Consider the following 14,390-nt stretch of genomic DNA (forward strand, 5'->3'; position numbering starts at 1 on the left):
TATTGTTTCAATGGAAAATGTTGACTATTCAAATTATATTACTGTGGTTTTATCCATTTGGCTGTAATTCATGTTCAAACTTGAAAAAATGAAAATAAAAGCAGTGTTTTCACATTTCATTGATTTACTCGAAAACTATAATAGATAGAATTGAATCAAAACATACATATGAAAGTTGAATATTTTGGGAATGTAGCGAGTATACTGTGCTTCTGTTTGGGGAATCCAGCAAGTATAGATACATTTCTGTGCTCTTATCCATATCGCTGTAATACGCGGAGGCGCCAAATGATTACATACTTTTGAGGGAGGCTTAGTAACATGAAGTTTGGAAACCATTGACTTAAATAATTGTAAATTATCTTTTACCTGCTTATTTGGTTGCATATGCAAATTTTTACACAACACCTCCTAATTGCTGTAAGTAACGTAATCTAAGACGAAATGCGCTTTTCAATTTATTTCCCTTTATATATATATACACACGTACAATTCGATTGAAGCTCCCTCTCGCGGCAACGATTCTCTCACGTGTCAACACGTCCATTCGTATTTGGGTTGATTTTAATTTATTGAATGGGTGGAACGATGATTTTAATTAATTAATCAACAGATTTACCTGGTATTATTGTCGAGGCGCTAATTAACGTGAACTACGCCCACGCCAAACCATCAATCGTCCCCACCTAAACTGAAGTAATTAACGTTTGTTTTCCTTAAGATTAAATTTTCAAACGCTAATTGCTTGTTATTATTATTATTATTACAGCACGGCAGACAATTATCAAACTTGGAAGAAAATCAAAAACTGATCTGCTTTTTATTTGCTTTCCAACTTCATTATTCATTAGAATTTCTAAGTAACAATTAACTCTGCAAATGGAGAATGACATAAATATTAGTGAACGACATTCTTAAGCTTCTGGTAAAGTTTGTATTAACTTTTGTAATTTGAATATTTTATAAAAATAAATATTGTAATTAAGTAAATCTGAAAATTTTCTGAAATTTGAAATTAATGATGACAAAAATTTGAAAATTTTGTTATTTTCATATGTAACTTTTGTAAATTTGATCTTTTATGCAAATACATAGTATTTAGTGCGCGATTTATTATAATTGTTGATATTTTGTTAATCATTTTATGAGCAATTCGCACGTTCCATGACGAACATTTTCAATGCGAAATTTCCGAATCGAACTCATTAATTAGACAAAACGACCAATCGCGCACATAATTAGTGCGAATAAGTAAATAAAACGAAAGTATCAGAGCTAATAAATCCATCCAATTAAAATGAATAACCATTTGTTTCTGCGGATTCGCAAATGCGCAACGAACGTGTTTGCACACTACATTACAAATTTTATTTTTTCAAATAACTTCCGAAATTTCTGCTTGAAAAAACAAACAATTACAAAAGCAAAACTGTTTTGTATTATTTTCTCTAGATTGCTCTGATATTATAATATCAAACAATTGATGGACGATTTGCACGCAATTTTATCGTAATTAATTTCGGACGCATTAAACTCGTGTGTTTGCAATCTGTGCAGAGATGGGGGGATAGATGGCGCTGCGTGTGAATTATGTTCGATGTAATTTATTGCGGATTACCGATGATCTCAATCAACGTTGCGCACGTTTTTTTTGTTTTGTCGGAATTAATATAATTTGCATTGAAATCAATATTTATTTGTTTGAGTTTGAATTGAATTGCAAATGCGTCCTTGGAGTTCTCTCTCTTTCAAGGACGACAGACCGAAATTGATCGAGGTTAGCCTTGACCTAGCGTCTCAGGAATTCAGACGTTCTATCGCATCAATTGTTTTATTTTATGTTTTGTTTTTTTTAGATATAGATGAAATCTGAAACTAAGAGGAAACTTAATTGAACTTAAGTAGGCTATGGAAAAATACATGAATTTTGTGAAACAAACATGAATCGAAGTAAAATGAAAAAAAAAACAAAATAAAGATTAATTTTTCCTAAATATCAACTTTACTAATTCACAGAAATTGATGTTTTTTTTTAAATAATTAGTATTAATTAAACAGAAAATTTTACTTTTTCTAATTTTTTCTTATTTTTTGTCTTTACATGAATGCAAATTGTTTTGTTTTTTAGATATTGATGAAATCTGAAACTTTAAAAACTAAGAGGAAACTTAATTAATCTTAAGTAGGCTATGGAAAAATACATGAATTTTGTGAAACAAACATGAATCGAAGCAAAACGGGAAGAAAAAAACAAAATAAAGTTTGAAACATTTGAAATTCACGTTTCATTTGAATTTTTCCTAAATATCAACTTTACTAATTCACAGAAATTGATATTTTTTTAAATAATTGGTGTTAATTAAACAGAAAATTTGAAAATTTTACTTTTTCCAATTTTTTCTTATTTTTTGTCTTTACAGGAAAATAAGAATCAATTGTTTCATTTTCTGTTTTTTTTTGTTTGTTTGTTTTTGTACTTTAGATATTGATGAAATCTGAAACTTTAAAAACTAAGAGGAAACTTAATAAATCTTAAGTAGGCTATGAAAAAATACATGAATTTTGTGAAACAAACATGAATCGAAGCAAAATGAAAAAAAAAAACAAGATAAAGATTGAAACATTAGAAATTTTCGAATTTTTCCTAAATATCAGCTTTACTAATTCACAGAAATTAATGTTTTTTTTAAAATAATTATTGTTAATTAAACAGAAAATTTTACTCTTTCCAATTCTTTCTTATTTTTTGTTTTTACAGGAATGCAAATTGTTTTATTTTCAGTTTTTTTTTTGTACTTCAGATATTGATGCAATCTTAAGTAGGCTATGGAAAAATACATGAATTTTGTAAAACAAACATGAATCGAAGCAAAATGGAAAGAAAAAAACAAAATAAAGTTTGAAACATTTGAAATTTTCGAATTTTTCCTTAATATCAACTTTACTAATTCACAGAAATTGTTTTTTTTTTTCAAATAATTAGTGTTAATTAAACATAAAATGTTACTTTTTCCAATTTTTTCTTATTTTTTTGTCTTTACAAACAAATTTACACATGACAAATTGAATATAGCGAATCGACAAAATTAAATTTAGTTAAACTACAAACGGTAGAAAATTGAATAACTTTGCCATTGAGTAATTCAGATTTGAGCAAACTCATGTTTTGCGCTAACTAAATCACGGACGAACATCCCTTACAACGCACGTATTAATCAGCGACATGAATAATGGAACAACGTGCGATCCGAAATTCCTACGTACATTTCCACGTCTGAAAACGATCTATTTTACAAATTTTTCTTCTATTTTCTTTCTTTACTTCTTCGTTTATGTGTGTGTGTAAAAAGTGATGGATTTAAGCAGGTTAGAAGATGTACGGACCATTTGCTATAAGCGCGCGCGTAAAATATCCGCCTGTTCTGTTCACTTCTTTTGCGCGTTTCGAAACAAATAAAATGTGATATTTTATTACGTTTTCAGCTGAAAATATATATATAAAAAAAAATGCCCGTCTGATTTATATCGCTCGATAGGGGACGATTAAAAGTAAAAATAATGCGAAAAAATGGTGAATTATTGCCGCAACAGTCATCCGTCTACGTCAGGTGCTCGAGGTATATATTACACGCGTTTCTTTTCTCTCATTTTCTTTTCTTCCGCTTCATAATTCTTATTAAATATATAATAATTCGTACATGCTTAGTTCTCACGTTACGTGAAATAGATTAAAAAGCGCATTTTGCCTTAGATTAGATTACTTACAACAATAGGAATTAGGAGGTGTTGTGTCAAAATTTACATATGCAACCAAATATACCTGTTTATTTGGTTGTCACGTTACCTAACTTTGCTAGAAGCGAAGTTAAAGACTCAATCAACGAATTCATATTTAAATATATTCAAATGTTTCTAGATTTTTGTTTCGATTCGTTTTTTTTATTATTATTTTCAACTTTAATAAATTTGTAGAAATAATAAGTTTCTATTTTTAAATTGGTAATAGAAATTTGTTAAGTTGGTACATTGCAGAACGAAATATGAATTTCATGAAACAAACTCGAATCAAAATGGAAAAGCGAAAAACAATGGAATATAACAAAATAATATGTCTAATTTAGTTTATTCATATGTTTTTAGCTTTCGTTTCTTTTTTCCATTAACTTTTGTTTCATTAACTTTTTTATATCATTATTTTTTTCAACATTCTTCTTTTTATAAATTTAGTTGAGATTTGAAGAAGTTGAGATTTTTTTTGTTATAATTAGAAATATTATTTTGTTGAATTTATAAAGTTGGTATTATGAAAAAATCGAATCAAAATGGAAACACTATATCTTAGAAACAATTGAAATTTGTTAAGAATTATAAGAGTTTCAGAAATTAATTTGTGAAGATTAAAAAAAAATGAATGAAAAGTAGATTGTTGAAAATGTTAGATATTGAATGTGGCGATATGAATAGAATAGAAAATATGTTGTGCTCTTCATCGATGTTTGAAAAAGATGAAATTGAGCCGCAGAGCGGAAATTAGGCGAGGATAGTAGAGTAGGCTTTGGAAACGAAACGCTGCAGATGCGGTGAAACAAAAGAAGGGTTGAAGGGTGCAGGGAGTGGAGTATATGAAGGGAGGCGGCGGTTTCGTTTCATGTAAATCCATTCGAGCACGTAAATATTTTACAGTGTGACCAACCGTGCACACGGATCTGGGGGGAGTAAAATAACGAACAGCAACAACAACAACAACAAAAAAAAAAGAACTAAATAGAATGATGAAATAAAAATAAAATAAAAGATGGACAGTGTTTATATTCAACAAATTTATTTACGGCCTCCGTTTTAATCCAACCCGTTTCGTGTCCGATCTTTCTCTTTTTCTCTCAGCATCCATTCAGTTTGGTGGACAAATTGGTGAGGCCGAAAGGACATTAGCGTCCATCTGAGCGTGTTGTCATGCAGCGCGACAAAGCCCTTCTTCCCCTCTGTCTCTGTGTGTGATTAAGTTGTCTCTCCAGTGGATTTACTGAAATATGAGAAATTGCTTTATCACATCTCTTCTCTGCAAACTCCTTTTCTCACCCATTTTTTATTATTATTATTTTCATCTCCGTTACGAAATCCAATTTTCATCGCATATCAAAAAAAGATCCAATTAATTAATTAAGTCAATTCTAATTAGATTATGTTCATTTTTTTTGTATCTAGTTGTCTTGTCTCTTACAGTTTTCGAATTTCTGTCGTCTCGAAGTTCTAAACTTCTTTTGTCATATCCGTTCGAGCAAGTTTCGAAGCGTTTCCTGCCAGAAATTTTCAAACAAATCCGCCTTTTGTTTGCTCAACTATAAATATATACTACGAGTCTCCACTTGAAAGAGAAAGAGAGAGAAAGAAAGAGAATTATATGGTAATTAAATTGAACGCGCAATGGGTCGATACATACAAAGTGGCGCAAAAGTAATGTCATAATTTGAATTGGCTGCCAATTTGTTATAAATGAAAAAAAAAGCTCTGTTTTCATCAAAAGTTTAAAATTAGTAACATTACTTGACAACTATAAATATATATATTTCGAGTCTCCACTTGAAAGAGCAAGAGAGGGAAAGAAAAAAAATTATATGGTAATTAAATTGAACGCACAATGGGTGATACATATATACAAGGTGGCGCAAAAGTAATGTCGTAATTTGAATTGGCTGCCATTTTGTTATAAATGAAAAAAAAAGAGATCTGTTTTCATCAAAAGTTTGTTCGAAAGTGTAAAATACAAATTGGCAATTTTTTTCTTCAATGTTTTTCTTTCAAGACTTACAAGATTCGTGGTTTGTTGTGGTAAACGTGAGATTTTAAATGAAAATTTTTCAAATAATCAGTAACAATAACTCCATGGCTTATTGACAACTAATTCCCTATATATCTACATCATAAATGTCAAAGTGACAGTGACATTTGACACCATCTGCAAAAATGACAGCCAATTCAAATTATGACATTACTTTTGCCCTCAATTGTAACCAACAAATTTCAAATGACTTTGACGTTTCACTTGTCACACGACTATTTTGTTTTGTTTTTATTCAACTGACGTTCCTTTTACGTCTAAAAGCAATGAAAAATGTAGTGTCTTCACTCTTCAGTGATTTTCTCATAAAGAATTGATCCAAAAGATGCATATGAAAGCTGGATGTTCATACATTTGGCTATAATTAATCAACTTCGATATTTTTTCCACTCATTTCCACTGAAATCACTTTACGATTCGACTTCCGTTTCCGGATTTCTTCCTTTTTCGTTTATCTCTCTAGTTTTTTTTTTTCTTTATCGAATTCAGTTTTCTAGTCGGTTTTTCTCTTCCAATTTTCTTCTATTTCCTTTTTATTTTGGAGGGTGGAAAAGTAGAAATGAGAGAAAGAGGTGAGGGTGAAAGGGTTGGTTGGCGGCCGGCGGCGAGAACGAATTAAATTGGCGCAGAGCCCATTACGAATTTACCGACGCCATTTAAAAACTCAAATATTACAAAGAAGAGAAAAATGAAACAAAATACATTACAAAAAGTAAAGAAATGAAAGAGAGAGAAGAGAGAAAAGAAGATGTGCCGCATTACGAAATTGCATTCCGGACAAAATGTAAAATGACATTTAATAACTGCTGTGAAATTAATCAAATAAATTGTATGCGGGTCCGAGTCGTAGCGGGGAATAATTTGATAATGTTGGTAATGCTAGTTACTCTCTTTTTTTTTATTATATAAGTTTAGGTTTTGTTTCTGATGCAGTTATGCAACGCAACATGCAATAACGCCATTATTAATCGTTGTTTTGTTTTTGTTGCATAACCAATGGTTAATGTTGTTACTTGTCAAGTAAACTCGACAAAAATTACTTTGTGTATTTGACAAAATATTTGCTGCAAGTATTTCAACAAGTAAATTAAAAAAAATACAGATTCCTATTTGAAAATTTTATTTATGTGCTGTTTCTTCACTTTCAATTTTTTAAACAAATATCGCAAAAATTTGATATATAAATAAATAAATAAATTCCATAAGCAACTATAGAAAGTTTGTTTAATGTACCAATTATTATAAATGTTGCATTAAATAAACATTGAGCGAAAATCCGGTTAACACCTAAAAAAAGATTACCATAAATTTTGTGAAAACTTTCTTCTTTCTTCATTCATACATTTATATCCATTAAAGTCACCAAATTTATTAAGAAATAATGTCCTATCAATTCCGAATTCGGAAACTGGATCCGTCGCGACTTTCACTTTTTTTCTAAATTTGTTGTTTTGTTTTCGTTGGAGAGTGAAAATTGAGGAGGAGGCCCAGCCCACCCAAAAAGAAAGTTACCTTATCAATTAGGAACGATGTAGTAGGCTAATTCAATTGTCACGTTGTTATTCTGTTTATATAACAACATTTATTAATAGTAGGCTAGATTTCAATTGTTCCTTATGTGTTTTTGTTTATGTATTATATAACAAAAACGTTAGTTGGCGTTGATTCAATAATTTTCAATTGTTTTTTTTTGTTTTTTTATAAATGTATATAAGAATGTGTTTATGTAAAACAATTTAGTATTATATAAAAAAAAAATATCGATTTTATTTATCAAAAGTTTCAACAACAAAAACGTAATTACATTTTAAGACTAGATAATAAAATTAACGATGATGGCGATGTTTGTTTGCTCTTATGTAACGAAATGTAAATGAGTTTATGGTTTTTTTTTGTTTGTTTGTTTTGATGTGTGAAAGAGAAATTTGATGAAATGATTATTGTTTGATGGATTTAGTATTTGTATCCTCCGTTCGAGTCGTAGGATTGTCCGGCGGCGTAGACGCTGCTGGATGGGAAAGTCTTGGTGGAGGAGTAAGATCCGCTTCCGCTGAAGCTGGAGGTGCCGGTGCCGCTGGAGAAGCTCGGAGAGTATTTGCCGGCGTTCAATGAGGAGCCGAGAGATAGTTTCGATGGGTATCCGAAGGAGGAACCGTATCCTGAGGCGTATCCTGAGCCTCCCAGAGAGGAAGAATGACCTCCGAATGAGTTGCTTCCCAAAGAGTGTCCACCGAAGGAGCTGCTACCTCCGAAACCAGCGCCCAAAGAGTGTCCATCGAATCCTCCGAAGGAGCTGCTGCTGCCTCCCAGAGAGTGTCCTCCGAATCCACCGCTCAAAGATTGACTTCCAAATCCGCTGCTCAAAGAGTGTCCTCCAAATCCACCGCTCAGAGATTGTCCTCCGAATCCGCCTTCGAAAGAGTGTCCTCCGTATCCGCCGCTCAAGGATTGTCCTCCGAATCCGCCGAAAGAGCTGCCTCCGTTCAAAGATTGACCTCCGAATCCTCCGGAGAAACTACCGTGGCTTTGTACCTTGACTGGGACTGGGATTTCGACGCGTACTGGAACCTTGACTGGGTAGGGTTGCTTCACTTCGACTGGGTACGGTCTTGGTACTGGTACTCCTACTGGGTGTGGTACTTTCACGTAGACTGGGCTTGGAACTGGGACAGGTACTTTACGGGTTACGTGAACTGGGTACGGTCTGGCGACTGGGACTGGGACAGGTTTCAGGACCTCAACTGGGACGGGACGTGGGACGGCAACCGGATGTGGGACGGAGACTGGGACAGGAACTGGACGATTGATGGTCACTGGGTACGGCTGTGGCACGGAGATCGGTACTTGCTGGGTGATGTGAGAGACGGATTGGGTGTTTCCGCCGTAACCGGAACCGGATCCAATTGAGCCGGAAGATCCGAAAGATCCAATAGAGCCGGAAGAGCCGAAAGATCCAAGAGAGCCGGAAGATCCAAGAGAGCCGGAAGAGCCGAAAGATCCAAGAGAGCCGGAAGAGCCGAAAGATCCAAGAGAGCCGGAAGATCCGAAAGAGCCGGAAGATCCGTATCCTTCAAGGGAAGCTCCGGATCCGTAACCGCCGATGGAACCGGAAGAACCGAAAGATCCATGAGAGCCGGAAGATCCAATAGAACCGGAAGATCCGTATCCTTCAAGGGAAGCTCCGATCCATAACCTCCGATGGAACCGGAAGATCCGAAAGATCCATGAGAGCCGGAAGATCCAATAGAACCGGAAGATCCGTATCCTTCAAGGGAAGCTCCGGATCCGTAACCTCCGATGGAACCGGAAGATCCGAAAGATCCATGAGAGCCGGAAGATCCAATAGAACCGGAAGATCCGTATCCTTCAAGGGAAGCTCCAGATCCATAACCTCCGATGGAACCGGAAGATCCGAAAGATCCATGAGAGCCGGAAGATCCGATGGAACCGGAAGATCCGTATCCTTCAAGGGAAGCTCCAGATCCATAACCTCCGATGGAAGATCCGAAGGATTCGATGGAACCATGAGAGTCGAGGGATCCGGCGGAAGCTCCGAAGGAACCGGAAGATCCAAAAGATCCGGAAGAACTGTAAGAATCTGAAGCTCCTGCAGATCCCAATCCCAAACCGGTCTTGTATCCGTGTCCCGATTCCAAACCTCCAAGAGAAGAACCCTTCAGAGTATCGGCGACGTTAACGTCGGTGTACTTGGTGGATCCTCCAAGACCGACCCATCCCGAAGAAGATGATGATGAAGAAGATGCGTATCCGCCGGAAGCGGAAGCTCCGTATCCGGATGAATAAGATGATTGGATTGGTGGTGAAATGTTTCCTTGAAGCACTCCACAGCTAGCAATAGCTACCCAGGCTGCTAATACCTAAAAGCACAAACACACAAATTAATTAATTAACTTAATACCAATTAGTATATCGTTTGGTTTTGCAACGTACCACCAAAATCTTCATGATTCTCTTGTGATGATGATGATGTTGGTTGTTCTTTGCGCGAATGGAGCTGAGCGAATGATGTCCTTCTTCGATCCGGCACTCTCTTTTATACGACACAAACACACACACACGCATCGACAACACTCAACACTACTTTCACGTAACGATGATCCGGTGAATCCGGTTGCCCGAATAACGCTCGCATTTCGATCGGATCCACGAAAAATAATATAAAAAAAATGAACTTTTACTTGCGATTTCCAAAAAACAATTCCGACTTGAGAGAAGAACCATAGTTTGTGTGTACAATTTTCCTCTCTTCAGCTTGAATTCAATCTTTCATACTACATATTAAGTAGATGATTCAATTCAATAGCGATAATTAATAATTACTAATAGATAGAGATCAAGAAAATTTACCAATTGTTTCAATAGATCTAAATTATCTTAAATACTCTAGAAACAAGAGTTTTTTTTTTTACTAAATTTGGTGATTTTTGTACCATAAATGTGCCCAAATTATGCAATCAAAATAAGTTGTTTTCTTTCCTAACAATTCTATATTTCTTTAATTAATTAATTAATTAGTTTCCTATAGTCTGAAATTAGAATGTTATATTTCGAAATTATTGCAATTTAGAGAAGAAAAAAATAAACGTTCTCTTATATTTATATTCAATTATTTGTCTTACAAATCGATATTCAATAATTAATTTCTCTTTTGTTTCTTGAATCCAAAAATGACATTTTAGACGTCTTTTGTTTCTTGACTCTAACACAATTGACACAAACACAATTTAAACCAAAAAAAAACCATAAGTTTTAGAAAATTAATTAATTATCCTGATAATTAATTTTATTAAAAAATTCCTTAAATTTTGCATTTAACATGAGATTCTTTACGAATTTCATAAATAAATTAAAAATTTTCTATAATAAATTTTATTCAATTCCTTCACAAAATATGTAAAAAAAAATCATGTTTGAAATCACTATAGAAACGAATCAGAAGACTCAAGCGAGCACGAGCGTGTGTTGGTATATTTGTAAAATAAATAATGTATCTGAGACGAGAATTGGAAAGCTGCTCGAAGAATTTGAATAATTTTTAGTGCAGATTAAATGTATTTTGAATTCGTGTTTTTTAATAAAACTCGACAATTTTTAAATAATCTGCAGTTCCTATTGTTCAATTCCATTGTCTTCAATTGTTTACTACTTAAACGAATAGTAAGGCGTCTTTAGCAACGTAAACAATTTCCTTAGCAACAATGTGTTACCATCAACAACCATAAGACAATTTTGTAAAATTGCTAAATCAACCTTAGCAACAAAAACAATTTCCTTAGCAACAATGTATTACAATCAACAATCATAAGACAATTTTGTTAAGTTGCTAAATCAACCTTAGCAACATAAACAATTTCCTTAGCAACAATGTATCACCATCAACAACCATAAGACAATTTTGTTAAGTTGCTAAATCAACCTTAGCAACAAAAACAATTTCCTTAGCAACAATGTATTACAATCAACAACCATAAGACAATTTTGTAAAATTGCTAAATCAACCTTAGCAACATAAACAATTTCCTTAGCAACAATATATGGAATTTCTAAATAATGGTGTCATTAGCAACAGAAGATCGTTGTTAGCAACTAATATCAATTGTTTATAAAGAGTGACAGTTGAACAATAACAAGATATTAAAGCGTTCTTAGCAACTAATGTTAATTGACTATAAGAAGTGACAGTTGATTGATAAAACCCAAAAGACAACTTGATTTTTTTTTAAATTAAATAGATTGGGCAAGAATTATTACGAAATTGGGCTATCATATAAGAAATAGAAGAAAACAAACAATAAAGGAGTTGAAAAGAAAGTTATAAATGCGAAACAATTTGTCACATGTCTCGAATGATCTATATGCAAGTTTTGCAATTGTTTCATTTATCAATTTTTTTGTTGTTATTGTTTTATTATCATTTGTTTAAATGGAAAAAAAAAGTACGTTTTGTTCAAAAATTGATTTTCCTTGGAAACAATTCAATAAATTTTCATGTGATAATTTCGTTAATATTACGAAACGCGTTGCGGTTGAGTCAGAAAGGCTTTACGCAATATCAATATGAAATTAAAAAGAGTGATGTTTAATTTTCGGTCTCGCGAACAAGAAATAAATAAATCTTCGGGTGACCTTTTTTCTTTTTCTCTTCTCTTGGCAGAAAGAAGTTTTCTTTGTCGCGGTGTACATGCAAATAAATCAAAGAAAAAAAACGAGTCTCTCTCTCCTGCTGCAACTTCTTCATAATTTTCTTCTCTTACACAACACGTTTTCTTTCCACTTCTTCTCCATCATCATGATCATCCACCTCCAGCCGTCGCCTTCTTTGCAAACGCGCTCCTTTTTTCCGCGTATTAAACAAGTTTTAATCAAAACTGCACACACACACACACACAACGAACGAGCGAACGATTTTAGCCAACATAAATTTGCATGTCGACGCCAAAACCAACCCCTCACAGTGCGCATATTTTAATCACGACAAGAAGTAAAGTTTTTTTTTCTTCTCTCAAAGTTCAACTTTCAACAAAATTAATTGAGAGTTTAAATTTTACGAAACATAACTTATTGAACAAGTTGTCATTATTGTTAAGTTGTGCAATTCTAATAAACGTGTTCGGATTTTGTAAATTGCAAATTTTAGAAACGTTTTGGCCCAGTTTTTTTTTTCCGGTAGAAATTCGCTACAATTCTTTTCAAATCAAAAGAGAAACATATATATTATAAATAAACATAAACGAGATTAAGTGTGAAAGAGAGAGAATTTCGACCACGCCAAAAAATCCTTTCCAAATTGTTTATTAACATCGAATTTGCGAATACGTTCACCCGTAATTAAATTTCGCTTTTCTCAATTCGTGATCATGAACATCGCGTAATTATACGAAAATTTGCTCGAATTGACCTCAAAAATGACATTTCTTAGTAGTAAAATAATTTATTTGTCGAATAATCAAGTGTTCTTAATTGTGACATTTGTTTCTTGACTCCAAATTGACATTTCATACTTGTAATTTGTCAAAGAATCAATTATTCTTAATTGTGTCCATTATGACTCTTGACGTTTCTTATATTTATAAGAAAGTGTTGTTCATATTTTGACGTAACGCAATTGATCTGTCAAACAATCAGCTGTTTTTAATTACGTCATTTGTTTTAAGAAGTAGCGTCCTTAGCAATCGTTTCTTGACTCCAAATTGACATTTCATACTTGTAATTTGTCAAAGAATCAACTATTCTTAATTGTGTCTATTTTCTTCTTGACTCTAAATTGACGTTTCTTATATTTATAAGAAAGTGATGTGTTTAATTTTGTCTTCAGTTTCTGGAATCCAAATTGACATTTCATATTTTGACGTAACGCAATTGATCTGTCAAATAATCAGCTGTTTTTAATTACGTCATTTGTTTTAAGAAGTAGCGTCCTTAGCAACCACATAATAATCAACTTGGCAGCTGTAATTTGGTTCGTATCAATTTTAGATATAATAAAAAAAAATGAGATGAAACAAAGTATGGATTCGAGTTATGTATTTAAACGCTAACTAGTTTCTGAGAGACCAATATTCGTTATTTTCTATTTTGTATTCCGGCGCGTAATGCATTATGCAAAATCCGTTTTTGAAACGTTCGTCGAGTCGTTGTATGATCTCATTGGGGAATTGCCACCGGAATCGCATTTTCTCTCAGTCGAAAACAATAAATGTCTTAAATCAATTGCATCAATTCACATTTCTTTTTAAATAAAATCGTTGAATTTAAGATTATTTTTTTCATTAAAAGTTAATAGTTGACAATTAAAACGTCAAATTTAACATTGTGACAGTTGAATGATGAGTTGACAATTAGTACGTTAAATCAGTTGTCTATAAATGTCAATTGAAACGTCAAATTGGGTCACAATGTTCAAATCAGACTATTGAAGTTTGATAATTGAAGAATACATTGACAATTAAAACGTGAAATTGAACATCGTGACAATCGAATGATGAGTTGGCAATTAGTACGTTAAATCAGTTGTCTATAAATGTCAAATGTCAATTAAAACGTCAAATTGTGTCACGATGTTCAAATCAGACTATTAAAGTTTGATAATTGAAGAATGCATTGACAATTAAAACGTCAAATTGAACATTGTGACAGTTGAATGATGAGTTTAATAATTAGTACGTTAAATCAGTTGTCTATAAATGTCAAATGTCAATTTAAACGTCAAATTGTGTCACGATGTTCAAATCAGACTATTTAAGTTTGATAATTGAAGAATGCATTGACAATTAAAACGTCAAGTTGAACATCGTGACAGTTGGTTGATAAGTTGACAATTAGTACGTTAAATCAGTTGTCTATAAATGTCAAATGTCAATTAAAACGTCAAATTGTGTCACAATGTTCAAATTAGACTATTGAAGTTTGATAATTGAAGAATGCATTGACAATTAAAACGTCAAATTGAATATTGTGACAGTTGGATGATGAGTTGACAATTAGTACGTTAAATCAGTTGTGTATAAATGTCATATGTCTATAAATGTCA

The 14,390-nt window shown here is 32.9% G+C and overlaps 1 protein-coding gene across 1 annotated transcript; it reads right to left on the reverse strand.

Moving 5' to 3' along the window:
* Window positions 1-7,679: 7,679 nt before the first annotated feature.
* LOC108556924 (keratin, type I cytoskeletal 9-like) lies at window positions 7,680-9,921 on the reverse strand. The gene is made up of 3 exons (XM_017913253.1): window positions 9,791-9,921; window positions 9,045-9,717; window positions 7,680-9,006 (listed from the first exon to the last, which is right to left on the reverse strand). The coding sequence occupies exons 1-3, from the start codon at window positions 9,803-9,805 to the stop codon at window positions 7,793-7,795; spliced, it is 1,902 nt and encodes a 633-aa protein (XP_017768742.1). The 5' UTR covers window positions 9,806-9,921; the 3' UTR covers window positions 7,680-7,792.
* Between the last annotated feature and the right edge of the window lie 4,469 nt (window positions 9,922-14,390).

The sequence above is a fragment of the Nicrophorus vespilloides genome, unplaced genomic scaffold (assembly GCF_001412225.1).
Source record: "Nicrophorus vespilloides isolate i.1.1-1 unplaced genomic scaffold, Nicve_v1.0, whole genome shotgun sequence".
Classification (NCBI taxonomy): Eukaryota; Metazoa; Arthropoda; class Insecta; order Coleoptera; family Silphidae; genus Nicrophorus; species Nicrophorus vespilloides.

Coding starts and splice junctions, on each gene's coding strand:
- LOC108556924 (XM_017913253.1), bottom strand. Junction 9,007..9,044: donor TGGATCTTTCGGATCTTCCG/GTTCCATCGGAG, acceptor CTTCCCTTGAAG/GATACGGATCTTCCGGTTCT.